At 43.1% G+C, this 27631-nt stretch overlaps 1 protein-coding gene and 1 long non-coding RNA gene across 5 annotated transcripts; one reads left to right on the forward strand and one right to left on the reverse strand.

Moving 5' to 3' along the window:
* Positions 1–26970, reverse strand: dop1a (DOP1 leucine zipper like protein A). 4 transcript variants are annotated; one of them, XM_037074074.1, is made up of 38 exons: positions 26838–26970; positions 25117–25314; positions 24773–24954; positions 24516–24686; positions 23132–23321; positions 22334–22432; positions 21789–21888; positions 20698–20807; positions 19777–19891; positions 19576–19696; positions 19047–19166; positions 18548–18665; positions 17349–17378; positions 14957–15223; positions 12308–12833; positions 11881–12164; positions 11634–11786; positions 11426–11526; positions 11013–11278; positions 8755–10876; positions 8424–8535; positions 7466–7648; positions 6347–6472; positions 5962–6096; positions 5661–5716; positions 5415–5519; positions 5129–5195; positions 4732–4876; positions 4072–4151; positions 3371–3480; positions 2930–3079; positions 2561–2622; positions 2033–2185; positions 1672–1808; positions 1487–1542; positions 1227–1391; positions 825–954; positions 320–628 (listed from the first exon to the last, which is right to left on the reverse strand). In XM_037074074.1, exons 2-38 carry the CDS (start codon positions 25252–25254, stop codon positions 320–322), a joined length of 7494 nt encoding a protein of 2497 aa, XP_036929969.1. In that variant the 5' UTR covers positions 25255–25314; positions 26838–26970. The 4 variants fall into 4 exon arrangements, with proteins under 4 accessions (XP_036929970.1, XP_036929969.1, XP_036929968.1 ...); XM_037074073.1 differs by having other exon boundaries at positions 26609–26858; XM_037074075.1 differs by lacking the exon at positions 26838–26970 and having other exon boundaries at positions 1–628; positions 25117–25254.
* On the forward strand, positions 25955–27103 carry LOC119005937. Its single transcript, XR_005070622.1, has 2 exons — positions 25955–26351; positions 26856–27103. It is a non-coding gene; the product is annotated as an uncharacterized LOC119005937 (long non-coding RNA).
* Positions 27104–27631: the final 528 nt, after the last annotated feature.

Raw genomic sequence — 27631 nt, forward strand, 5'->3', positions numbered from 1 at the left:
ACAGTGAGAGAGCACAGGTAACCCTCCCATTAAAAATCTTTATTAAGTCACATCGATATGGAATGGCACAGCATCTTCACTTTGTCCAAAAGGACTCACATGAAATGTTAAAAGTCAGTCATCAAAGCTGCTCCATATGTACAAATAATTAAAATTAAATACAATAGCTTTTGAAAAGTAAAATAATCATTATAAATACAAAAAATGTACAAACTATTTTCCCCATTTGTATTCCCTTGTTTTTGAATGTACAATATGAGGTTTTTCACTAGTGTTGATCAGTTATGTGTTAATCCCCCTCCTCCCCCTCGCTGTGTTCTCACGTCTTGATAAGGCCCTCGAGAAAGTCTTTTTCTACCATCTCCTCAATGTTTTGTCGGGCTCGACTCCAGAAAACCTTCTGGCTCTCCAGTTTGTGGCCCTCCTTGTGGCCGGGGAAGGAGGTCTCTCCGGGGTTGTGGGTGAAGGCGGGACCTGAGCGGCTGCTGGCCTTACTGTTGAAGACCTGGCTGAGCAGGTTAAAGAAAGGAAGCAGCTGCTCCATGCTGCGGATCACGTAGAGGGTCAGCATTAGGTGACCGGGCTCCCAGGACAGAGTTCGCGTGGAGCAGTCCTCCTCTGGGTTTTTCTATTGGGGAAATTGATAAAAACTTACTCAAGCAGAAAAAATTAAGTTCCTCCCTGCAGGTGAGGGAAAGTGCAGCAGGAAGGAAGAGAGCTACAATTTGCAAAAAGGGTCTTTTAATGAACGTCTCCCTGATGTAAGAGGGTCATTTGTCTCCATCATTTAATAACCTTGCGTAGATAGAAGGAAGATGAAATACCTTGGCTCGTTTCCTCAGCAGCTTGGCCAGTCGGACCACGTAAGGTTTAAACTCTCTCTGGTGAGTCCCCTGACGTCTCACTTCTAATCCTGAATCATCTGAAGCCTCTGGGATGAAGGCCCAGCGGTACCTGTGGTGAGGCAGGTCTCATTTAGAAATAACACTATTTTGATCCATTTAACAAGTCACCCAGAGCTTTTAAAGGTGTGATATCCACATATCTTATTTATGTCCACCCACACAGGCTACACAATTCTCGAAATTAAAAATGATCCCGGCTGTATCCATGCATTCCAAATACTGACAGGCACACATGCACAATTTCCTCTTTTAACAAACTCTGTCTATAAACAACTCAATCACATGCACAGTCTCTTATGACCCTGGTGTGTCTGTACTGACATCTGGAACTGAGGCAGGCTCTCAGGGGGCAGGGCCAAGGCCAAGTCCAGGAGCTTGCAGGCAGACAGATACAGGTTGAGCCAGCGCTGGCTATTGTAGGATGTGGAGAAGCCATTCCCACCAGAATAGGTTGTCTCCAACCCAGCCACAGACGGCCCTGACGTCCTAGAAGTATACAGGAGATAATACACCATCAACATAATCAAATACATTCTTATCTACAGCTGCAGCACAGCTTGTCATGTGAACAGATAATGTACCTTGATATGTCTTCATCTGCTGTTAGCTCCTGCTCCATCAAGAGGAACACCTGCACCTGCAGAGGAACAGTTGTAGAGTGTGTGAGAGTGTGTGTAAGGGAGTTTGTGTCAAAGACTGAAAGAAGGAAACACTTTACGGTACAGCGAGTGAAACTGAGACTGTGGTCGTAAAGTCTGGTTCTCACCAGTTCGGTGATCATGGTGGGCCACAGTGAGGTGAGGTGTTGAGGTGACATGCGCAGCAGCAGCACTCTGAAGAACAGGAACACCTGAGCATGGAGGATGGGCACCTGAGGCAGACGCAGGCTCTCCACCAGACGCTCTGAACACACAAACAAACCATTAAGTATCTGTCCACTGAAGATGTGGTAAACATTAATATACCTTAGCCTCTTTTCCTTACGTCTTAGATCCCTAATGGCCCCTTTTTGGGACGTTTACTTTCTACTGTTGCAGGAAATCGTCTCTCAGAGTGAGGCTGTTAACTTCTGCAGCATATATTATCACTGCGACATGTACAGTATACAGTATGTGCATATTATCTACCTTGTATGTCTGGTAGGTATTTCTGGTACTGGTCCACTTCACTGCTGTAGATGGTGAAAGCCAGGCGTTTGAGGAGCATGGCTCTCTGCTCCAGCTCAGCGTCTCTGTTAGTAAACAGACTCAGAGAGCTGCTCTGGGCTACGGCCACCCGTGCTGGAGGAAACACACACACAGTCATTATAAGTCTCTCTGCATCAGTCTTTAACTATGTGTTGGTATATCTGAATTTAGGGTTTATGGCATATGCAGTAAAGATTGTAATTTCAGATACTGGGCTCTATACATAAACTAGACTTGACTGTAACTATGTCACATTAGCATAGTCTTGTAGCGTCAATGGCTCGATATAATGGTGCTTGTTTTGAAGACACTTTGCTGGATGCAGCTTTAATTATATCGAAGATAAAGCTCAAAACACTGAGCGGCCTACAAATGTCACAAAGAAACAGATCATCTGCTACATAGTCAGTAACCACAAGTAGTGGTAAATAAGAGCCCTATTTAAATATAATGAGTCATAAAGCTTACTCATGAGGTCTCTGAATGTGGTTTTGTCATGAGTCATCAAGTGGTCAATGATGGCTCTCCAGCTGAAAAATTAGGAAAATGATGTTAATGTTCCAGAAACGTTCAGAAAAATTAAGATACATACATCGCGTTACATCTGGCAGTAACATGTACCGTTCTAAAGTTATGGTGCTAGAAGATTTTGGTGCAATGTACTGACTTTAAAACACATCTCTGGCATCCCTGAGTTCTTATTTTTCCTTTTTCAACCAGGGGCAGACAGTGCATCTTTAGTACATCTTGTATTCATGTGTACTCTCTCAAATGGGCTACATATTACACCAGCTGTAAAAGTCACCCACACACGGCTAAGTTTCCTCTCCTACTCACTGGCTGACGCAGGAGGAGTCCATCTGGAAGAAGGTGTGGTCCATGAAGAGGTCGAAGGCCTCTTTCTTCCAGGCGCGGCGTGTGTATTGATACCCGCTGAGGCTGCTCAACAGTTGGATGCAGGCCCGGTAGCTGGGGGCGTTGTGAGCACTGTCAGGAGCAACAGCAAACATACAAAGACATGCATATGATCAGCTATGACTCATTTTCACACTTGTGGGTTCACTGCACTTCAATCTTCCTTCCTCATATGAACACATCACTTTTATTTATCCACTTGACATTTCATGTGTTCAACCTTCATACTTTAATTTTTTTTCTAACGCAGGATGTGAGATGTGATGTAAGATGTGAACTTAATAGGTCAACTTCTTAACTTTTTTCTTTTTTAATTCAGAGGAAATCTGAGTGGCAACAAAGCAGCAAGCAGCTCATCCCCACCTGTGGTTGCGGAGGTAGGGCACTACATAGTGCATGATATTAACCAGCAGTGGGATCACCCTCTCCTTCTCATCGCTGTAGAACACCATGTCCAACAGATGAGCCAGCACCTGAAAAATACATTTAGTAATAATTCAGCTTTACACCACATGCTTTCACAAGGCATGGCATCATTGAATGAAAGCAGGATTTTATCTCTAAATGTTGAACGACTTTGATCCCTTGGCTGGAAAATGTTATATAAGGGGTACATAACTGCAGCACCAAACAGTATGACACACTGCACTGATGCATTAAGTTGATTTATTACCATGAATAAAACTTGAAACTACAAGCTGCAGACACCAGAGAAGCAAAATCTGCATTATTAGCTCCACATTGAGCTAAAACAGTCAGGAGATAGAGGGAGGTGGTCAGTCATTTCAATTGTCCAGCTCAGCTCATTCACAGCACCAAAAAAAAGACAAACAGATTGATTTACTGGTCCCCTAATAATACCTTAAGTAGAGGTGGGGAGGGGGTCGTAAATCAGTTCCGAGTAGCTCAGATGGAATGTGTTATTGTACTGCAGGCCTAAACATTGCTGGTAAATGTGAGTGAGAGCAGCTTGAGACATAATCAGGATGAACAATGGAAATAAGAGGCAGAGCCACTGACTGAGGAACAACAGTGGAGCTGAATCACTGAAGTGAGTGTTTTACCTCGGCCAACAGTGTGAGGGCGTGAACGCTGTACACTGATGGAGTGAAGCTGGAAGCCTCCATCACTGTGAGCATTAAATCTACAAAACACACATGGCACAAACATCAGCAGCAGCTACATAGTCGATCCATGTTAATACTGCCATGCACACTACCTGCACAATATGTTCACAATTCACATGCTCTTAGTGCTGCATATGAACAGGAGCGTCTAAATCCTCTGTTTTCATACCGTCACATGTAGTTCCAGTGTTTCACATTCAGATTATTTTTGACACTTGATTTAGCAGGATTACGTTAATCCCTGACATTATAATACATCTCGGGTATGAATACAAAATTATCTTTCCACTGCCAAAATACAAACAGCTCTCAAAATAAAAATAAACAGGTCAAGATTGAAGCTGTCTGCCTACCTTATTACTACTTCACAATCGAGTCAACTGGTGTGGATTAAGTCTTAAATTGACTAATGGTGGTCAGGAGACAGAACGCTTGGGCATCTCAGCAACAGTGTCACATTCACATTAGACATAGTGCTTTAAACATGAGTTCAGTTTTAGTACATTTCATGTGAAACTGGCTGTTATATAGTGAAGAAACATGCAATGATACAGATACAGACTACCCTGACAATTAGTGTTAGAATCAGCAGCACACCTTCTACATCAGCTTCCAGGTTGGCTCCATCCACAACTATCTGAGGAGACGCCTTCACCTCCAGGTTTCTCCTCAGCCATGTGGTCTGCTCCAGAGAGGAGCCTGCGATTGTTCCGATGGCCTCCACCACCTTATGGGTCACATCCTAAATGCACAAGTAAAACTCAGTTCCTTCCGTATAAAGTCATGTTTAATAATTTCATTTTGCCGTGGCTCGCTGTATAATCCTGTGTGACTACCAAGCAGGAAACAAAATGAAAATGTGTAATTATGCTACAAAAAAAATCATGTAAAAGCATGGCATGTTATTGAATAAAATGAGGAATGTAATGTAATTATAAGACATAATTGAAACCACTGAGAGTTGAGTAGGAGTCAAGGTGGTCACAGTAATTACCTGCAGCTCCCTCTGATCCTTCTTGCTCTCCAGATTTGGATTCTTCAAAATGAACTCATTCAGAACTCTAGAGTGAAAAGGAAGAGCATGTTGAATTAGGGAAAGAATATAATGTGGAAGTAACGGTGTAGTCTCTGCAGACTAATTCATTCAAATCCACACTGACTAACTCACAAACGGATGACTTTAAAGTAACTGTATAGTTCTACAAGTGATTCCCCAGATGCTGTAAAGATATACGGACACCTGTACGACAATTAAAAGGAGATAAGGCACAGAAACCAACCCTAGTATAAGAAACTGCCCAGGGGCAGGCAGGCCTAAAGGGACAGAGTCCTTCAGCAGGGCCAGCAGAGAGGGCCAGCTGTCAACTAAACTGGACACAGGGATCCTAAGACAAGAACAGGCAAAAATGATGGAAGGTTAGAAGGCTCCGGACAAAAAGAAATATTAAACTTAAAGCTTCAAAATGAAGAGTAATAAACATACATCATAAATACAGTACACTGCAGGTGTGAAGCAATGGACTCACCTCTGGACATAGGCATAGAAGAACTGCAGCATGCAGACTTCCAAAGACAGGTGCTTCTGTGGGAACAAGTGAAGACATAATGTTAATATAATGAATGATCATGGACATGGTGAAACTGAAAGACATGAGAAAAACATAAACCACGAATATGTGATATGGAGCCTAAATTTTCTCATTGTTACTAAAAATGACATAATGACATCATCATACACAGGTAGAAACTCTTACATGGGCTGACAGAAAAGCAGATGGGGGTGAAACCATTTGAGCTAATACAGTTTGGCAACACTTTAACACTGACCTTGTCTTTAGCGATGGCAGGCGGCTGCTTCAGGACCTCTTTGACTGTCTGCATCACTGTTTCAGTGCGCATGGCGCTCACCGAACGAACCAGCTCAACCAGCAGCAGCTGCTCCTCACTGGCTAAAGGAATCACCTGAAACATGCAGAAGATTAAATGTCCACTCAAACTGACACTACTGGAGTCTGGACATGTCTTCTGAGAACAATCCTAGTAAGAGGGTCGATAAGAGAAATGTGCTGCGCTCAAGTTTCACTTAAATAACTCAAATTAAACTTAAAATCTGACCACATCCTCCACATGCAGACTCCAGAATTTTACTTTTAAATGGTTTTCAATACAGACATCAAAACGTTGGGCATGCAGAGTATTTTATTACACCCACCTTATTTCTGACTGGAGTTTTGACCTGTTTTCTCTCATTCCAAACATAGGCTATGGCTGCCATGAAGTGAGCTCCATGGTTCATGGATATTGGACCGAGCAGCTCCAGGATTTGCTGCCGGAGATTCTGCAGAACAGACGTTGGCAAGAATTTTAGGTTACACCTAAAGAACCGATAACTTCCTATGCAATTAGTTTGAAGTTAGACTTCATAGTGTCACTAACAACATCCTGTAAACATCTTCTAGTTTATTGTGCAAGATGGAAAAATCAATCAAATACAGTGCTTTTTCTTCAGATATTTCATTTTCAGATAGATATCACATGCTACCTTCCACATGTATCATGTTAGCTAACACAAAATAAATTGGTAAGCATCATTATCTAAATCAAAGTTGAGCTGCTGTAAAATTCTGTTTACTCAGCCCAATTTAAGCTGATAAAATATGGGAGTCAGTTGAAGGAGCAAGTTAAGCAGTTAAGGCCCCTAATTATTCCTCCTGCGGCGACACAGGCCCTGTAATGATTACAAATCATCTTCTGAACAGGATGAAAAAACTATATTAACTCAGCGAAAATTACATTACCAGCCCACCTGCAGAAAAAAAACTAATAAAATCTGGACAGGGCTATTAACTACTTGCAGGACAATATAGAGCTGTATTTGCTGAAAAGAGAAGTCCTTCAGAGACAGAAATGAGGTGAGTGCTCTCACTGCTGAGACCAGTAATCTAAGTATTATGTGTGAAGTAATAATATGTTCCCTCTGGAAAATATTAGGGCAGACCTCCCACATGTTTAGATTTGCTCTGGGATGATACGGACTGCATAAAGTGCACACTGTTTTATACCTGACCTCTGACATAAAGTGAAATAACATGGTAATACATCCATCAAATCTGCCCTTTCATCTAGTTGAGGTGGAAAGAGGCATTGACAGTTTAGACAAATTATCTCAGAAACTTGCTCTCATTTCTTGGGTTGTTGAATCAAATGTTTCCATTATCCTGCAGTCAATACAGACATTTAATTATGACAAGACAAAGGATAGTTAAACTGGCCAAGTTATGTGAGCAAATATGTCACTGAGCCTTTGACTGAATACATGTTGCCGGCGTACCTTGGTGGAGCCCAGGTTGATATTGGAAGTGGAGGCAGCGGAGGCAGCAGCTGGCTTGTCGGAGTTATCAGCCTGGTGCAGGACGCTCCACAGCAGGGTGACAGAAGACATGATGGTGTGGAGAATGGACAGGATGCCTGAGCGAGCCTCAGCCAGATGCTTCTGGTCAACACTTACTTGTAGCTGAGATTCAGGATACACAACAAGACAGTCAGTACTTTTTATCTATCATGCCAAGAAATAGAAACTATTAATTATATAGTTATCAGCATTCCAACACCTTCATTACAATCAAATTCAGTGACTTTTCAATTACTTTCCAGGCCCAATTCCCTTAAATTCAAGATCCAACATGCAATATTTTGAAACATGAATGAAGTTTATCAGTGTTACAACACTTCTCTGTGATGATAACTAGCAGGCTATATAGAAGTTTAAAGACAAAAATTAAAAAGAAAGAGAGGCTTGAAACTTCTCAATCGCTTACTCATCGATGGTGGTCTTCTGTAACACAGCACAGCCTAACAATATATTGTGTGAGTTGAGTATTAGAAATAAAGACTTGTTTATGAGTTACTTAGCTAAGTAACTACTTGTTATTTCATTAGCACCAGCTTAACAACATAACTAAAATTCAAAACAAGAAGTACCTGAACCAATGATACACATGATCACTACCTTAACTAAGAAAAAATATATATATCAAAAGCACTTTCAATGAACCTTGTTTATTTATATCTATTCTCAAAAACTGTAAATGCCTTAATTCCCCCTGCTCCAGATTTCAAGGACCCAAGGAATCCCAGGTTAATATAAATCATACTTGTGAATGTATCAAATAGGAGGAAGCCTGTATTTAGAATCACTAAAGGTACACAAGCCTGTGCAGAAGTTGTCAACATTCACTGAGAAATGAAAGAGGAATTTTTAACAACTAGTTGAGGCATGGCGCCCTCACCTGGTGGTACTGGGAAGTGGGATCCAGCAGGCAGTAATGGATGATGGCTGTAATCCCTTCTAGGACTGTCAGAATCAGGTCAGGGGGGATGCAGAGAGCCATCCACTGAGGTCTGGAAGATAAAGGGAGAATATGCAGTTTAATAAATGCCTAGTTTTGAATTTATGTCTCTATTCAAGTATTTTCACTGTTGATCACAAATGGTAAACCAGACAGACGATGTAAGAGGGCAATTGCATTTTTTGGACAAGAGTGCCATCTGGTGACCAAACCCTTTCTAAGCCATTTTACTGGATTGCACTGCCTGTGTGAAACAGCTAAATGTGAATACCTGGTGTCTGTCATCCCGGTCTCATAGCGGTACTGATGGAGAAGATTATCCAGGTTCCTGCACAGCTGAAGCGTCACTGAGGCCACCACCCTCCTAAGCACCCTCCCCATGTATGGCAGGGTGGCTGTGATGAGTCCTATCCACTGAGGATGCATCTTACACGCGTGGTGCTGATGAAGCGCCCTGATCACCGCACACAGGAACATCCCCTGCGCTGTTATAGGCTGTCCGTGGAGGTACTGCAGTGATGTCATTGGCTGCTGGGGGTTGACGTGCTCTACTTCCCCACCAAGGATTTCAAACCCAGCCCCAGCACCACCTCCAGTCCCTGCACCTCCTGCTCCGCTTCCAACAGGTACTCCCTCTCCTCCTTCTTCAGCTGGCACCAGGACTCTGTGCTCCAGTACGACCAGGCTCTGCAGCAGCCTGAGCAGCTGAGACTGGACGGCGCTGCAGCTGTCTATCTGGTCCTCTGACAGGTTGATGACACTGTCCTCTGACAGACCTTCCTCCACTGTGGCCATGTTGACCCCTGCCACCCGCTGGTCATGCCACTTCTGGGCGCTGAATATGGAGGAGAGCAGGCAGTGGAGAACCACCTTCTGAACTTTGCACTTTGAGAGGACATCACTGATGAAACTAGCAAAACCTTTAGCCGAGCCACCTGTTGCTTTAGCTAGTTCGCTGAAGAGGAGAGTTAAGACCTCCACACTGGTCAGCTGCATTGCCCGATTCCCTGCCAAGTCCTGAGGGCCGGCTGCCACGTGGGCAGAGTAATAGCTTCTTAAGAAGTAGAGACAGAGTGAGATGATGATCTCCAGGTACATGGCGCTGCGGAATGAGTGGGAGTGGGAGTCCTGGGGGATGGGGCAGTAGAAGTCTTTGCCCATGACGGAGACCCTGTGCCGGGCTAGGAGGTTTTGCAGCAGAGAGAGCTGCGGCGTGTAGGTGTTGTTGATGCTGGTGGTGGAGATGGCACTTACAAACCCTGAGGGTGCGGCTCTCAGCATGGCTGCGACAGCTGACAAGGCGTGGAGGGAGCGGGACGAGTCATACAGCTGGAGGTAGAGCAGGACGTGCTGGTAGAGAGGATGAATATTAAAACGAGGTGGGGCCGCGGACGATCTCCGTCCTGTGACGCCGACACCCCCGACAGTCCCAACAGAGCCCCCGCTGGGTGAGCCAGTGTCACTCTCAATCTCTGACACCTCGCCTTCCCCACAGCTGTACCAGTTCTCCAGATCAAGGCTGTCCCCAAAGAATATACTGGGCGGCCGCAGTTTGTCAGCCTGATTTGCCATCTTTCTCTGCCTCTCCTCCTCTTTCCTCTTTGACTTCTTGATCTTCGGCTTGGCCCCTGGAGATTTGTCTGCCAACCTCTCCATGATCTTCCCTTTAAGGCTGAGCTGGGTGCTGCTATGGCTACGTTTACGGGCCTGAGGGTCGTCCACCCGCAGGTTGTGGTCCGGGGTGGCTGGTTCGGAGCCATCTGGCAACGTGACAATGGAAGGTGATGAACTGTGGCGAGTGATGCCCTCTCTGTGCTGCTCCTCTGTACATATGTCAGCCGATGTAACAGAGAGGAACTCCAGAGTCCCTTCAGCCAGCATCTCTGGCAGAGTCTGGTGGCCGGAGACAAGAGGAGGGCCAGAGTCAAGACGGAGACCAGTGGAGGTATCTGAAGAAGTGCTATCTGTGTCTGTCTGAGGCCAGTTTTCATGTGGAGGGCAGACTTCCAGAGATCCCTCTTCTACTAAACTCAAAACCCTGTCAATCAACTCTTTTATAACAGAGGACACAGCCTCTTCTATAGAATCCTCAGACGTGTCCTCTAAAGAACCAGCTTGCGGGTCTGAGCCATTGACTGCGCTGATGACACCCTCTGGTTCCTCAAAGCTGCCATTTTCGACTGTAGATGACTGAGAACCAGTGGAATCAGAGGTCTGTGGCTCCCCCTGCTGGTCGGCAGGCTGATATTCACCAGTTAGTTGCAAATTCTCGCTGCTCAGGCTCAGTAAGGATAAGCTGTCACTCAGCGGGTTGACGGTCAGACAGAACGGCTCCATGTCGCCTATCGCCAGGTTTCGGAGCTCCTCGTGTGCCAGCCGCTCACCGTGGAAGTCTGAGCGGGAAGAATGATGAAAAACAATTTTACACAAACAGGCATAGAAAATATAGAAATGGGGAAACAATTGGACACAGAAAGTGAAAATAAGTAACAGTAAAACTAAGAAGCAGAATTAATGGCCACTGCATACTGTCTGAGAAGCCAGAGTCCCTGGTGTAAATGTGTTCTGATGGCTCCTGTTCAGGCGGTTCAGGGAAGACCTGCACCCAGTGCCGCTGAGCCTGCACCCTCTGAATGGATACCCGATGGGTCTTAGGGTGGAGCAACAGTAGGAGGAGAGGCTCTAAAACTCGAGCGATGTCATGTCTCTGAAGAACTTGATTCAACCAAGCACGACCAACAGCACTCGTACACGGATCCCAATAACTCAGACTGTCGAGCATGATGAACAGAGACCTGAAAGACAAAGAGAAAAGATAGGGAGAGAAGAAGAAGAAACTGAGATGAGAGTGAGTCACAGGAAAGGCACTTGAAATAAAATAGAACTTTAATAATGGATTGTTCTCAATTAATTGAAACACTGTTTCCATGAGGATGACCCACCTGTCAAATGTGCGATTAAAAGGTGAAGACTTGGTCATGTTCAAATCTCGTGTCAGATGCCACAGCACAGAGAACTTCACATGGGCCTCTAGCCGAATTCTCTGAATGTAAAAAGATGCTTCAGCATTGATTTCAGTGACAGTTTGTGTGTGTCTGCAGACCGAGTGAGGTAGTGTGTGCTTTGTGTGTTTGTGTCTACTCTACCAACCTTATCTCTGTGCATGAGCTGCTGGCTGATGACGTCCTCACAGATGCTGGAGGAGGGCACCAGGTTATGGAGCTGGTAGAAGAGCTCCACACTGCGCTGATGGTGCTGAGGTGTTCCTTCATTCAACTGATCCCACAGGATAAGAGCCACACTCTGAGAAAAAAACGTGGAGATTAAACAGAGTCAAAACCATCCAAACAATTCAGACAAACAGTAAATACACTGTAACCATCAATGAGCTCTGTACCCTGAAGAAGTTGGTCTTGTCAGCGATGTACTTTAGGATTCCCTGAGTGAGTGGTGGCCTGATGACGACAGCTACGCGGCCCTGGCTGGGGCTCATGGGCTGGGCGGGCTCTGAGCTGACGGCAGATGCCACGCTCTCTGCGGTCACCATAGCAACAGACTGGGTAAGTCCCACGAGGTCCATGAGCAGGGAGATGGCCACGCCCTGCAGGCTGAAGTCACTGGCCAGGCAGCAGGCATCCATCAGTGTCTGAAGCCACACCGGCAAACGAACCTGCTCACTGTCTGTATTAAAGAACGGGGAATAGCAAATGTTCATAAATCAAACATTTAAAAAGAAGGAGAGAGCACTCTGTTACTCTCATCATTTATTCATGGTTGCCGTCACATCATCTCTATCTTCTTAACGGTTTCATTTTGGCACTTACCTAACTGCTCCTCCTGTGTGGGTGACGACTTGAGGTTGCCCTCTGCGATGTAGACAGGGAAACTGGAGCATTCAAGGAAGAGCTGGCAGGCAGCAGTGAAGGCAGCAACACACTCCCTCTGGAGCATCCCTGTTCCTAAGCATGACTCCATATGATCACTGTGCTGGGAGCTCTCTGAAACCAGAGGTCCAGACTGCATGACATCTCCTCTTTCACCCTCAGCTTTGTCCCCGTGCCCAGGGGTAATATACAAGCTAATAAGACGAGAGAGAAACTGCTGGAAGTGCTCCAGGCAACACTGCATGACAGGTTTGTCTAGAGGTTTGGTCTGAGATGGGCCTGAGGAACGACGGCCTGTTTTGACTGTTGGGTGAGGATGAGGGTTTCGCTCTGTCTCCTCAGGACCATCTCCCTGGTACTGGACAAAGTCTGTGAAGCCACTTTCTGAGGAGCGACTGCTGGGAGGGTTCTCCCCATCCTCAAACACTTCCCCATTGCCAGGCAGCTCCAGAGTAGCGGGCAAAGCCTGAAGGAGGACAGGGGAGAATAGGTGATGAAAACAAACATACAGAACACTGAAAATATAACGAGCTGGGTGAACTCAAAGTGCAGATTCCATACTATACTGTCTGGACATTTCTTTTGTAAACAATTTTACAAATGGGAGCTTATTTTCTTGTTTCTTTGTGTGTGCTGGATAAATGTCCCACACCCTTACAGGTGCTGTCAAAGACCCTGTCTTACCTCTAGAACGGTCGAATTTGTGGGGATCTATACTTGGCCTTATACGATGTCACCACTCAGTGGCCCATTTCCAAACTGATCTCTTGCTGCTGAAGAGTATCACTCAATTAAGAGGGATAGTATAAATTCACCAGCAAGCTCACTCTCCCTCAAGTTCAATGACAGAGACAGGAATGTAGACATAAAATGTACATGTTTTGACACATTCCTAATTATTTTCTCTCTATATGTATCATTATAGATATTATAAAACACATATTTACTTGGTTTTCTATTTTATTCCTTTAATTCTAATTTTAGGTTATTTTATTCATCTTACTGACTTTATTCTCTATCTATATATGTTTTTATATTTTCCCTGGGCCTTTACATTTCTGTTCTTGAACAAAGCAACTATGACAAGACCTAATTCTTCCCCTTGAGTCCATAAATATTACTGATTCTAATACCATATTAAGCTTGTGAGATGAAAATTATTAAATTGAATAAATAAAAACTCACTCCCACCCTTCTTTGTTTATTTTTTTTTTCTTCGTTAAACAGTTTTTTGTTTTGTTTCCTCCACCATGGACACAAAGAGGTGCAGACTGTGTTTGAGGGCTTTATTTTCACATGAGATTTCTAGAGCACTAAAAAAAATTTCCGGAGAACATGGAAATCACAACTGATATTGCAATGCTAAATTACAGATAAATAAAGTTATGGAAGACTTGATATCTCATACAACTACACTATACCTGTTAATTCTTTCATGTTATGTTATGTTTTCAGTAAGAGTTCAGTCCAAGTGTGCCTACAGTAATGATTAGTTTTACTAGTGGACGTCACAGAAGACATGTCAGCCTCATCACTGCACTACACTGTATAGTGAGGCTGTGCACACAGCTGTTGGGTTTGACCTGAGGGACTTGTGTACACTGAGCTGTACACCAGGCTGACAGACTGAAGTTCTTACAGTTTTGTCACAGGCAGCCCGTGGGAGCCTGAGGGCTTCCTGGGATGTATTTTGATCGAGGCAGCGTGCACATTCTGAGCCAGGACTCAGATGGCACGTTAGCCAGCACGTTCTATATATGCCCCTCAGGGCAGGGGGGTGGGGAAGTTATAGTAATCAGTGGATGTATGTGGAATGTTTTCCAGTCCGATGGATAAGGATCACCCAGGAGGCATCATAGGCCAGTCTACTCTTCTTCTTCTTCCTCAGAGAGAAGAGGCGAGCTGGGCTCAGCTGTTGACTAACCGTCTTCTGTCTTTCTACTTGTCCTCTCTCCTGCCCCTCATGCTTCTACCTCAATCTATCTATCCTCTATCCATCTCTGAACTTCTAATCATGCGTCACTGGGCTCTCGAACACGTTAAAAACCAGGTTGCTGGACAGGGACCAGGAGGACCAGGACAACAGAACGAAGCATTTGCTCTGAACAAATCTTCAAATGCCTTGTGTCAAGGGAGTGTGGGAGTGCAGGGTCATGGGGCCACCCAGCCAATTGCAGCACAGGGCAGGAGGCTGGCAGGAGCCAACAGGAGCCGGAAGGGACCATGTTCAGGGACCAGGGCACACCATCAGAGCCTAATCTGATGGCTTTTTGGGCAGTAACTTGTAGGGGAAGTGGGTCAAACAGGGATTTGGGGGCATCAACAGGGCCTATGCTTTTATCAAAACGTTCTGACAGGATCAAAGAAAGAACAGAATTATCAGCTGGCAATGTTTTTCGAAGTCAGAGATTGCTTGTGTATTACTTTTGTTTTAATGCTCGTGAACAATTTCAATTTCAAACTCACCACTATAGCAAAGAGATACTCTGATCTTATCCTGATTACAGTGAAGGAAAGAATATGATGTTTCTGATGTTAAAGCGCATTACCCTTTCATTTTTATGGAGTATTATTACAAGTTCTCCTCACCTGTTTGTCCTCCTTTTCTCCTCTCTTCTCCCTTGCTGAGTTTGAGGGGTTGCCAGTGGAGTTAGACAGGCCCTGAGCCCGGGGGCCTGAAGGCAGGGCCAGAGGGGAAACCAGCGGTGGCTGTACTTTGCTGAGGATCTTGGAGCCGAGGCGAAGGCAGTGGGTGAGCTCCCCGAGGCCCAAGGCCTGCAGGTGACACGTCAGCGCTGCCACCATGCGCAGCAGCAGCTGAGGAAGATGCTCTGTCTGGATCTCTATGTAGGTCTCCTGGACATGTTGGAAATACACAAGTCAAGTGAGAACTTAAGGTGCAATTACAGGGTACCGGGAGGGAGCTGAACCTGGTCTTGAATTAATATCATAATTGAATTAAGGCTGTTAAGTGAACTGAGGCTGATGCTGGAATAGTAGTTTTCAAAATGATTGATGTACTCCACTTGACTTGATCCAATGTCATTAATTACAGATTAACATCTAGAATGATTTTATTATACATACACAACACTATACTGGACCAGCTGCTATTATTCATACCACTGTCACTTTGTAATTTTGTTGTACTTGGAATTTTTGTGTTCTTTTCCCTACTCTTATTTTAGGTTCACACATCTGTTATTACCTCCACCAAGAAGGTTTTCACTCCCATACAAAAAAACTTCTGAACAGATTGCTAGACTAGACTCCAAAAACACTTGCGGCAGATCAAGATAAAGGGATGGACCCATGACTTTTTAAATTCATTAATTAAACATTATGAGATAGTGTTTTCATTTTTGTTCATTTCTCAGGGAAGAATAGATCTTGATGGAAAAAGTATGCATACAAAAAGGCACTGTTGGGCCTTGGTGAAGATATGCACTGTACTGAGTGCCATTCTAGTTACAGTGGAACCCCGGCTTACGAAGACCCTATTTAACGAAAAATTCAAGTTACGAAGGCGCTTAAAGGCAATATTTCTGCCTGTGGTACGGCAAAATGCCCGCGTAACGAAATCCCACAAATACAGGAAAATTCACGTTAATTTCAAAATTACCGCAACTGAAATTTAAAAAAAATTATATAATAGAAAATTAAAAAAAAAAATTAAAGTTTAAAAAAATGTTTTAAAAAATATCATTGCACAGTGTACGTACGTACATTAATTAACATAAATGTAAGTTTTAGTTTTAATGTTTAGAATTAAATTCCATAATGTTATGTACATGTACACTTAGTATGTATGCATGCATACGTATGCTTTCTTCAGCCTCCGCCAACTCCTCCTCCACCAAGAACTTCGTCTTCAGCCAACATCGCCTCACTCAAAAGGTACATACATAATTTATTTTATTGATATTTATTAATACATTTATCATTTATAAATTATTTTCTTCATTTCAGATTGTATTTTGGAATATTCTTAGTGTTTTTTTTTTCAAATATTAAGTCATATTTGTAGAAGAAATACACGACTGGTAGGGGGCCTGGAACGAATTACGCTATTTATAGGGGAAAAAGGTGCTTCGACTTACGAAAATTTTGACTTACGAAAGACCCTCTGGAACAAATTCACTTCGTAAGTCAGGGTTCCACTGTATTATCATTTTTATTGTTCATCTCAATTTGAGCTTGTTTATTTTCTACAACAACCAAATGCCCCCTTTGGGGATCAATGAGAATATATCTCATATATTTTTTCTCCAGCTATCAAATGGGTAATCTTAAATAATCCTTTATATCCCTGGTGTGATTATTATAATTAGTTGTGTTTTATACATAATGGTCATCCTGAAGCATTCCCATCCTCTATTTTGCTTTGTAAACAAAAGAAATTTGTCTTTTTTTCTCCTTGAAAAATAATTATAACTTTATCATTAAATATATTGGATATACTGTAGATTTTATTTGATTGCGTCTTGTACTTTAGAGTTACATCATTAGCGTGTTGAATGTCTCATGAACATATTTAAGTATTCTGCCTCCACAAATGAATCACATATTTCAAAAACAAAAAAAGAGCAAAAAAGAACAACAAAATCATAAAATGAGCATTAAACCATGAAGTAAATCAAAGTATTCATATTTCTTACAAATATGTGAGCACTGCAATAGCATATAACTGCATGCATGCTTAAAAGACAGCACATACACACTGGGCGGAGATTTCATTTTCACAAGATCCACACCAAACAGCCAGGGTAAGTTTGCACCACATGTAATGACTGTTACAATCCCACTTCTTCCTCTGGATCATTTTTGGCATTAAAATGTGACAGTCAGTCAGTCATTCTGAAATGATCACTCAAAGCGGGGCAGGATGGCCTGAGGGATGTTGGCAGGACGTTGCAGAAATGTTATCGTAGCCTCAGTGAAGCAGGGTGAGGTGAAAAAGCAGGAAAGAGCAGTACTTTACCTGGCAGATTACCCTCATGCTTCTAGTAGGCTTCAAGGAGAAAGAGCAGATAGTTTGAACAGACAGGAGCAAGCAGAGCACAGGCCACACAACACTTGGTTGGCAGAAACACACACACTAACCGTACGCTTCTCCATTCTCACTCGCAGACTCACAGAACACAGGGTTCTCTTTCTGTCACTCCTTCACTTGCAGACACACACACACACACACACACACACACACACACACACACACACACACACACACACACACACACACACACACACAAGCATTTAAACAGGGTAATAGAGGAGTGAGGGATTTCCAAACTATTCAGATTGGAAATACTGTAAAGACAAGCACATTTCTAAGAGGATGCAAACAATATTTTTGGGAGGGAAACTAAACACAGGTATTTTTTGAGCCTGTGTAGAGATGGCACACATACACACACAGAAATGGGAGAAAGACATGGTGCACACACACACTTCCTAGTGGTGGCCATAACATCCCAGAACTGGATTCAAAAATGGAATTGGACAACATATGCAGACCAAATTGCAAATGGATAGTGAGTGATGGAGAGTGCTTGTATGGGACATAATGGATTTAGAGAGGTGGTGTGTGAGCCAAGAGGGAGTGAGAAACAATGAAAGCCCAAGCAGGGGCAGGAGACAGTGGGCTGTTAAAGTGGGAAGAGAGAATGTGATGGAGTGACACAAAAAGAAGAGAAAACTATAAAAGATGGGAAATGGGAACATAAAAGGACTTGGAGAAAGACTGAATAATGACAGATGGAAAAGGACAGAAATGTAAAGCTGAGCAAACAGCAGTGAAACGACCAGCCTGAAAGTTTGCAAGGGAAAAGAATGACTTAAGGAAATAGGCAAAAGAGTTCAATAGTGAAATAAATTCCAAGTGGAGTAAAGGCAATGACAGAGTGACAGAAGGCAAATGGGAGACAGACATGAAAAAGAGAGAAGGAAAAGCCAGAAAGAAACACCGTAATACAGAAAGAATGAGAAAAAGACAGAAAGAGTGAGAGAAAGACCAAAAGACAGAAAAACCGAAAGACAGAAAGAAAGAAAGAAAGAAAGAAAGAAAGAAAGAAAGAAAGAAAGAAAGACAGAAAGACAGAAAGAAAGAAAGAAAGAAAGAAAGAAAGAAAGAAAGAAAGAAAGAAAGAAAGAAAGAAAGAAAGAAAAGTGGAATCTCACCAAGGAAACAATATCCAGCAGGAAATCAACCAGCTGACAGAACTCCACCAATGACAGCTCTGGAGGATCTGAGCTCCCAGCATGCCGTGGTGCACGTGTGCTGTTGATGACGGTCCTCCTGCAGAAGCACATTTCACATTACTTTGTGGAAGGTACTGATGGTTAGCAGTTAACTTTGGTGTTGATGATCTACTCTGTGCATAAACTCCGTTCAGGTGTGGGTGTATTGGCAGTGGGAAATGTATCCTGGCACACACTTGGCCCCCCTGGTACCAGCTGAGCCTTGTTCTACACAACAGCATACCACAACAAAAGTAGCAGACTGGTGGGCGGCATCTTTTTAACTCACTCTAAAGGCAAAAAACTTGAGAAGGTTCCTCTAGTATTGACACATTTAGACTTCAGTGTTTCTGATTCTAGCTAGGTGTGACTCATAAAGCAGTGACTATATACATATACATTATATACTGTATGTGCACACAAATCTTAACATACAAACCTGCAGCACTCCTCAAACCAACGAGCGATATAGTCCCACATGTAGTACGGCTCAAACGAGTTGAACAGGAGATTGGCGGTTTTAATCAGTTCTGCCGTCTTCTTGTTCTCTCGAAGTTTACTAACAAAGAAAGTAAAATTAGTACTCATAATTTGTATAGTGATTAATAAATGGTTCAAGTTATTTAGCAAATGTTTATCTCTATAAGCATTGACTGAGGGCAAATTGCTATTATGTAACTTATTTCAAACTGAACATCTTTTCATACCGCTGTCACAACTACACTTATCTTCCATCAGTGTTTTTTCAGTATGTTGCATCACTGATATTTTGCATGCTGTGGATATATTCTCAGTTCAAGTCAAAAAACAAAAAAAAGTTCTACTGTTGTAATTGTTAGATGCTTTAAATGACCACATTTCTCCAATTTTACCTCATTTTTTTCTAAATCAAGCAAAAAAACAAACTATGATCAGCGAGTATATTTAAGACTAATCATACGTAATGTCTGACGGTGGATTGGACTGACCTGCTGAGGTGTGTGTGGTCTTTACTGAACGGACTCTGGTTTTGGAGGTCCAGCTCTGCTCGGCATTGCGTGTGTAGGGTCCGAAACACCTCGATCAGAACATCCTCTAGGATAGCTGGGCCTGGGGAGACACAAATCAGTATTTACATATGCACAGCATTAATTGGACTGGCGGCGTCTACATATTGTTAGACTGGTTACCGAGCTCCGGTTTGTCCAACAGACTGATGAGGATGCGAAACGGCTTCAGGTCATGCATGAGGATGCTTTCCTCTTCTCCACCTCGGGCCTTTCCCTGCAAGATCCCCACCATCGCCTGAAAGCACGTACACAAGCAGAACATTAAAAAGAGACACTTTTGGCACAGTGGAGCACACATTAACTTGTTTTTATGCTTTTTTAAATCTTGCTTTGTATAACATTTGGCACAACCATTTATCATCCAAATCATATTTGCATTGAGCCCCCTGTCATTTTTTGAGTGTGTTTCACGCTTCGTCTGCTGCATAATGGGCTGAAGCAGGGAACAGACGGTCTCTGTAGTACCAACCTTCTCCCAATGGAGCAAGCTAGAATAACTATCTCAGAGCAGATGGCAGAAAAGCAAACAAAAAACAAAACAAAAACATAAAATAAATAAATAAATAAATAAAACATTAAAAAAACAAAACTTCCCCTCTAGGTCGCTCTGTGCGCCCCCTGTTCCAACCCCTGGAGTACCAGAGCTCAGCACATGCCAGGAGGGCAAACGCTGTTGAGCGTGACAGGACGGATTATAGAAGTGTGTGTGTTTGTGTGTGTGAAAGTCTTTGGGAGTACTGGGAGATGCCTTCAAAGGACAGGCTACTGGGAATAGAAGAAGAGAGCAGGACATGTATGCAAAACCCAGGGAGGATATGGGAGGTTTGGTAGAAGAAGGATTAAAAGGGATGTGAAACTGTGTGGCAGACAAAAGAGGGCCAGATCTGCCAAACTCAGGACAAACCCCAACTGACACACGCACTTCCCTTCCCCACACATGTACACGTTCCATCTCGGGAGACATTTTTGTTCTAGTTAATTTTAAACATAAACAAATACTTTTTTTTTGGTGACCCATTTGCACTTAGCTTGAAAGCTCACCTGAACTAGCATGTCTTTAGAGAAGGTGTTGAAGTAGTGGCTGGCGTGCTCCTCTGGGTTGCTCTGCCGAGTGCTGCGGGGTCCTATCATCACCCCATTGTTATCAAAGCCTTCAAAAAACAAAGACATGAAGTTTTAATTACATAAACCCTCACATGTACGTCCAGCACAGAATACTCTTTCCAGCAAATGGAGATTGCTGCATCCAGCTAATCTTTATTTTTGTAAAGTTCCTCTCACTGATGCCAACATCCCTAAGATTTCAGCAGATTTTAGCCATAGAGAAGTTAGGCAAGACTTGGATGAAATTCAGAGTAGTAAGCCTGTCAATCTTCATGATCATTGAACAGTTAAAAAAGCCCATCAAATAACTGGAGCTTGCAGTCCTGAGCTGACTCATATCACAAGATAAAACCTTTCAACAATTTCCACTTATTTTTTGTGCCTCGTTGTTTAAGGCGATCCAGAAATTTGACATTCATTTCAATAATTCAACAATTTGCTCTTAGAGAAGAGTGTAAAGCCTGATAGTCAGTTTCCATCCTTAGCCATGCAAGCACTTACCGACATATCCATCCACAGGAAGTTGCAAACAAGAGAAAATAAATTAAGACAATGACCTCAGCAACAAAGATACTGTTTGTTTTTGGGGTTTTTTGCCAGAACAGATCAAATAAAACGAGACAATAGAAAACTAGCACACATAAACAGAGCCCCTGCAAATCACAAAACAAAGGTGTATGTAAAGTATCATGTCAGGGACCTACCATGGTTCATATAAAACGTCCAGAACTCTTGTTGTTAACAAGTAAAAGTGGTTTCATGGCATACAAATATCAATGTTGGATTATGCAAAGGTTATGACATTTAAGTGTGTATGTGCTCAAGTTAATAAGTGTGTGAATATAAAGGACAGCAACACTTTTGGGTATATTCCTGCTGAGAATGACCCAGCATTCTTGGACTTCCTCTTATCTTCTGCTGGGGAGAAAGTGTCTCTCTAAATTCTACGATATATCAGAAGAGACATGATGAGTGGGAACCCGGGTACATCTATAAAGGTCAGTACTGTGTTTGTGTGTATTCCGTACCCAGCAGCCAGGCGTAGAGTCTGCGGTTGAGAGACATGTCTCTTCTCAAAACCACATGCAAGGCTGCTGACAGGATCCGGATCATGTCGGGGCGAGTCGCCTGAGCACAACAGAACACAACAGAGTGTTTGTGCTTGTTTCTCTCTCTCCTTTCACACATATGTATATGTACATACATATACATTTACATACAAGCAAACACACACACACACATACACTGCACATATTAGATAAGAGCTGTGTCCCAGCTCTGACATGTCCAGAAATGTTTGAGGTGAAGGATTTAACAAGCAGCCAGCATGAGTCACCACCGTGGCTGGCTGTCTGTCTGAGTGTCCTCATCATGATCACACATGTGCAATGCATTTAAAGAAACAGCCACACACACACACACACACACACACACACACACACACACACACACCTGAAACTTGACAACAATACGAATGCTAACACTAATACGTTCTGATACAGTACATTATTAGCATACTGCTGTAAAACACAGCCTGTAGTTTTAGCCTGACCTCCTCACACAGCTTTCCTACCTGGCTCATGTGGAAGGGAAAGCAAAAGAGAATCAGGTCCAGGGTGCTCCTCTGGACCAACACACTGGAGTCCTGGACTGACGTACTGACCGCCTCAACCTGGTGAGAAGAACATTAAAAAATTAGGAACATTATAAATCATTGCTCTGTTGACCCATTGAATGGAACAGTGATTCAAGTTACACTTTAGTGTGATGGCATTAAAGCCCCCCTCCAGTTTATTTTGGGGGTTTTTTGTGATATTTATATTTCATTTATTTCATTTATTCTTTTCCTGATAATGTTGATGAGCCAGAATGTTTGCCAAATGCTTTGCTGAAAAATAACATAATTTTGAATAAAAAGTCACAAAACTTAAGATGTTGCTAATATGGAATAATAACGTGTAAAAGGCAGAAGCTGGAAGTCACATGTAAACCTACAATAGGGGTTATAAAAGCAGCATGGCTCCTTTAAGAAACATGGCCGTGCATAGTGAGTGAGAGTTCAAGCAAAAAAAGGATGGTGGTTGCTTTTGGAGCAGACCGAAGTTAGCGACCAGAGCACAGAGGAAAATGTACATTATGTGCAAATCTGCCTGTTACTCTTTGAATTAAGGTTTAAATTTTGAACCTTCCACTCCAAATTTGCCTTTGGACACAGTGTAATAATGCACTGAAACATCTGCTGTACAAAACTGCAACTTTAGAGGAAGGAGGTGTTCAGCCAAGTTTTACTTTCAGCCTGTGGTCACACAAATCTGTCAGTAAGTGTTTTGTCACCAAGAATTTAGACAATGCATGTTAGTGTGAGGTGTACCATGAGCTCGATGTCACTGCCCATGACATAGAGCTGGTCCTCCATGGAGAGCTTGCGATTGAGGTGCAGCAGAACGAAGGTCACCCCGGGGAGACGCACAGCCGGGCTGGTGAGAATGCTGCCCCACAAGGCACTGTAGAAAGCCGACTGCTCCACCGCTGCAGCCACCTTCTCCAACAGCGTGTTGGTTCTATAGAAAGCACAGACAGGACACAGTAAACATGCATTCCCATTACAATGGGTTTAGCTGCACATGTTTTTTTCTGTTCCTTGCAAGTAATTGTTTTTTTTTTGCCTTTCTGACTCTCATAATGTAACAACATCTAACAACACACAGCACTCTCCTCTAATCGGTAAGGAAGCAAAAAATATCAAAAGTTAGTGAGAGAAAGATTCATAATCTCTGAGTTCTCACCCAGTGCTGTTCATGTGATCATTTGCATCTCACTGTGAGGCATTAATTAGCCATTTCTATAAACTGACTAGGTTTTCTTGCCAGAATCTAAATATAATCTTAATTACAACAGATGGGACACTATTGTGATTCATGCTGTTGCTGACTGTTTTTTTTTGTTTGTTTTTTTTGAACAATCCTTGCACAGCTTTAAGATTTAAAGACACTTAAATGCCCTGTGTGTGGAAATTAAATTACTAAAACAACATACAATAACAGAGAATTGTTAATAGTACAGATATGTACTGTAAATGTAAAAATAATGTGTCAGAAGTAAAGTATCTGACACACAAGTCCTAAAGCACATCAGAAAATGCACAGGTGTTACTACCAAGATAAATTACATCAGGGATCGCTTACTGGAACACCAAAATCTAATGGGGCAATCGTTCATTTCATCAGTCACCGGTGCTCTTCCTGCTGAAATGAGTTAAAGGGTGTACCATGAAAAGTCCTTCGATGCAGCCCCCCCCTCTATTTTGTGACAGTGGCTGAACCTATATCTGCAGCACCCTCTAGTGCATGTGACAGTAATTATGGTAGCATTGATGATATGAATAACTTCCAAGCTTTTGTCAACATATATGAAGAATAGGATAACAAAAGGAAAAAGCATTCGAAACGACAAAAATGACTGGAAATACGAGATGTCTCGAGACAGGTAATATGAACACAGTAGAGACAAATGTCTGCAAATAATTCCTGGCAGCAATGAACCTGGTTTAACAGTAATGGTGTGTCTAAGAGACAGAAAGTCTTGGGCTGTGTCTTGAGTTTGAAACAAGACTCAGATATCTCATGTATCATTCATACAATCTGAAATCAATTTCCTTCCACATTACACAATAAAACCCTCTTTCCTAATGCCTTGCTCAAATGCCCTCACGTATACAATCAAAGTGTTTTCCTTTCCATTCCTGCTCATCTTACCTGTCGTAATACTCGGAGCCCTCCTCCAGGCCTGGCAGGACCCCAGTCAGTAGCCCCTGTAGTCCTGGCTTTAGTGTCTTCCCCAAGGGCAGATAGTAGGTCTCATAGAGCCCCAGCAGCACAGGCTTCACAGACATAGCAGCGTTGGAGAGTAAAGGGAATAGCCCAGAGCTGCCGTGATGAAAAAGCAATGTCAAGATCTGATACTAGCTGCAGACTTCATTCAGTGGACACTGTAAGTAGTGTGACAGCATTACCTGTAAAGAAAGAGGTCTTTGGCCAGCCTCTTGGGTCCAATGATCTTGAAGATGATCTCGTAGGTCTCCAAGGCCTTCCGGTGGACCCCACTGGGCAGGGCGGGGTGGAGGCATTGGGCCAGCCGTTTGCCTATTGTCAGCTTCTTCGGAACCACCTGGTATTTTGCGTTGTTCTGCAAAACCTGGGATGTAAAGTATGTACAACGGTGGGTGAGGGAAGACAACAGCGTCGGTGTGCATGTTTTTTCTTATATATTCAACCCTCATGTTTATCTTTTTGCCCTCTCTATAACTTGTAAACTGCTGCTGTGTATGTCATGCTGGGTTCTGTCGACGATCATTACCTTGTTGAGTTTGCCCAGTGCTGAGATGAGGTCTGCCCACTCACTGGAGTACTCAAAGTTCTTGAGGGCCTTGTCCACTGCTGCCACATAGTTCCTGTACTTGGAGTCACTGAGCAGCTCCACTTCCTCTGCATTCATTCTCCTGGGTGGTTATTAAGCGCTAATGTAAAACACCAGGCACACATAGGTACATCACACCTGCGATGCAAGCACGGAATATAAAAAGAACAGATCAGTCAAGTCATCCTCTTGCTTGACAATGAAGACATCAGTCCGAGCCTATCAAACAGAATCTGTTGGAATATTTATCAGGGTGTAGCTGGAGCCATTTCAATAGACTGAGTCATACAATTATCAAGAGGAGCAAGTCCATTACAATCTTTGTTTAGTGAGTAAGTAAAACCACTGATGCAGTGAATCATCGATAGAACTCCCCCGAAAATCTGAGAAGTTTAGAGAATAAGAGAGGGCATCCACTTTCACCCAATGCTGCTTTCACTGATATAATGCAAGGATTTCTGCTGCTGGCGAACAGGGGAGGGAAGAGTCTGATGAGTCTGAGCATGCTACATAAACCAGCTTTGATTAAAAAGGCATAAACTCTGATAGAAAAGCTACATATGCTTCACTTTTATATGGAGTTTTTAAAAGTGTTGGCTGCCGTGAACGTGCCAAACAAGATGTGACCCAGTGACCTTTAGTCACAAGGAGTCCAAGGAGGGGTGTGAGAGGATCATGGGAGGAAGAGGAAAAGGCAAGGGACATTTTTGTAGTTTTTTCTATGAGGGACATTCTGATTGTCACAACAATAACAGGTGGAACTGACAAGATTAATGGTGACTCAATGTATGCGGTCATCCCAGGAAACCGTATCAGAGAGCCACCAAGCACAGTTCTATCCAGCCATGTCAGTAGTTACACCTGAGCCTGTCCCTGCTGTGACACGTCAAAATGTCTGCCGTGAAGCGTTGTCTTACAGCAGATAACGGAGTGAATGGACTCTTAAGAAGAAGTAACCCGCACACTCTCACATAAATACAAAAAAAAAAACAAGTGGCTGAGGCAGTGGTGTGCCTGAAAACTCAGGGAAATGTAAGGCTGACTGAGAGGCTAGCCTGTGCTAGCTCTGTTATGTTTGCTTCTCAAACAGACTCAAACGAATTTCAAGTCTGGCTGTGAAGTGTCAACAACCCAGTAACGGCGGAGCAGGTACGCACACCTGTCGTCCAAACATGGTGAGCGTTTTCACATGTAAACGTGCGGTGCTGAAAATTTCACAAAGGAAAAAAAAAATTACTACAAGCTTAACTTTAGCTGTGAAACACTCACTAAGTATTCTAGCTTCGGTAATAAGCGTGTTACTGCCGGGTGAGGGACTGTTACAGTAACGGTTCAGCTAACAGCTACCTAGTCACTAGCTAGGAAAGGTGATTTCCGCTAACATACACGCCACTGAGTATCGATTAAAATGTTAGCGCATATGAAAGCTTACCGTCAAAGGACACGGGCCAGCAACTGTCATTCAATCATGTGGCCGGTTCGCTCAGTAAAAACGGCTGACAGCGTCAATAATATGACTAGCGAGCTAGCTAGCGTTGGTAGCAGGGTGTTTAAATGATGGAGATGCAGGGCCCGGCTCCGATGTCACCCGTTCATATATACTGCAGGTCCCCTGACAGAAGACTTTGGAAGCAGACAATAGGTATCTATTTTCTACATACTCATGTTTCTCTTCGTAGTGTCCCGCAGCGTGTAAATAAACAGTGATGAGCGCATCGGCAGCTTCCAGTGCCAGAGATACAAAGCGAGACGATTGACAGCTCCCAGACTGCACTGCAGATCAGCTCTACGTCCAACCATAGCGTCCAACGGCTCAGGTCTTCCGCATGGACGTCTTCCGCCTCTCAGCTGAGTGAAGTCAACCGCACTTACTCCGAAAAAACCCGGAAATGATGTGCTGAGTCGAAATAAAAGCTTTCTAAATATTCTCCACTGACTTGACTTGAGTTATCCTGTATTTCCCCCATATTGACATGCATATTATTGTTCTTGGTATGTTAAATTACCCAGTGCTTTTTTTGTCAAAAATAATAACACCAATAAATAATTTAAACTCTGCAACATTCATTCATTTTATTCCAGTCTCTCCTGGATCTGGGCAAGGCTGGATGACCAGCTGGGTTGTGCAACCTCCCTGGGATCCCAAGGCAAACATTTTTAAATAATGTATTCTTAAACGGCATATTCCCAAATAAAAGAGTCCCAGAAGCAAATACTTGCACCTGTGAAACCAGTTCAATCAGACAGTGGGACAGAGTATTACAGCAGTGAAAGGCAAATACATATTTGGACGCACAAGTGGGATTAAACTTATAATAGCAAACACACAATTTAGTTGACCAGCATGATTCTAAAGGGGAATGTTTTGAAAAGTTATCTATTGTAAATACCCAAAACCATTGTTGGTAAAGTCTGTCTCATCATTGCTTTCTATCCACATGCTCAAACATGCAAG

This window comes from Acanthopagrus latus, chromosome 17 (genome assembly GCF_904848185.1).
Source record: "Acanthopagrus latus isolate v.2019 chromosome 17, fAcaLat1.1, whole genome shotgun sequence".
Lineage (NCBI taxonomy): Eukaryota > Metazoa > Chordata > Actinopteri > Spariformes > Sparidae > Acanthopagrus > Acanthopagrus latus.

Excerpts from the sequence above, each read along its gene's own strand:
- dop1a (XM_037074075.1), bottom strand. The coding sequence starts at position 25,254 with ATGAATGCAGAGGAAGTGGAGCTGCTCAGTGACTCCAAGTACAGGAAC. Across the intron at positions 23,322-24,515 it reads GGCTCCGAGTATTACGACAG|AACCAACACGCTGTTGGAGA; the intron begins GTAAGATGAGCA and ends TGCTTTCTATAG. Across the intron at positions 7,649-8,423 it reads CCACTTCCCAGTACCACCAG|CTACAAGTAAGTGTTGACCA; the intron begins GTGAGGGCGCCA and ends CCTGAATCTCAG.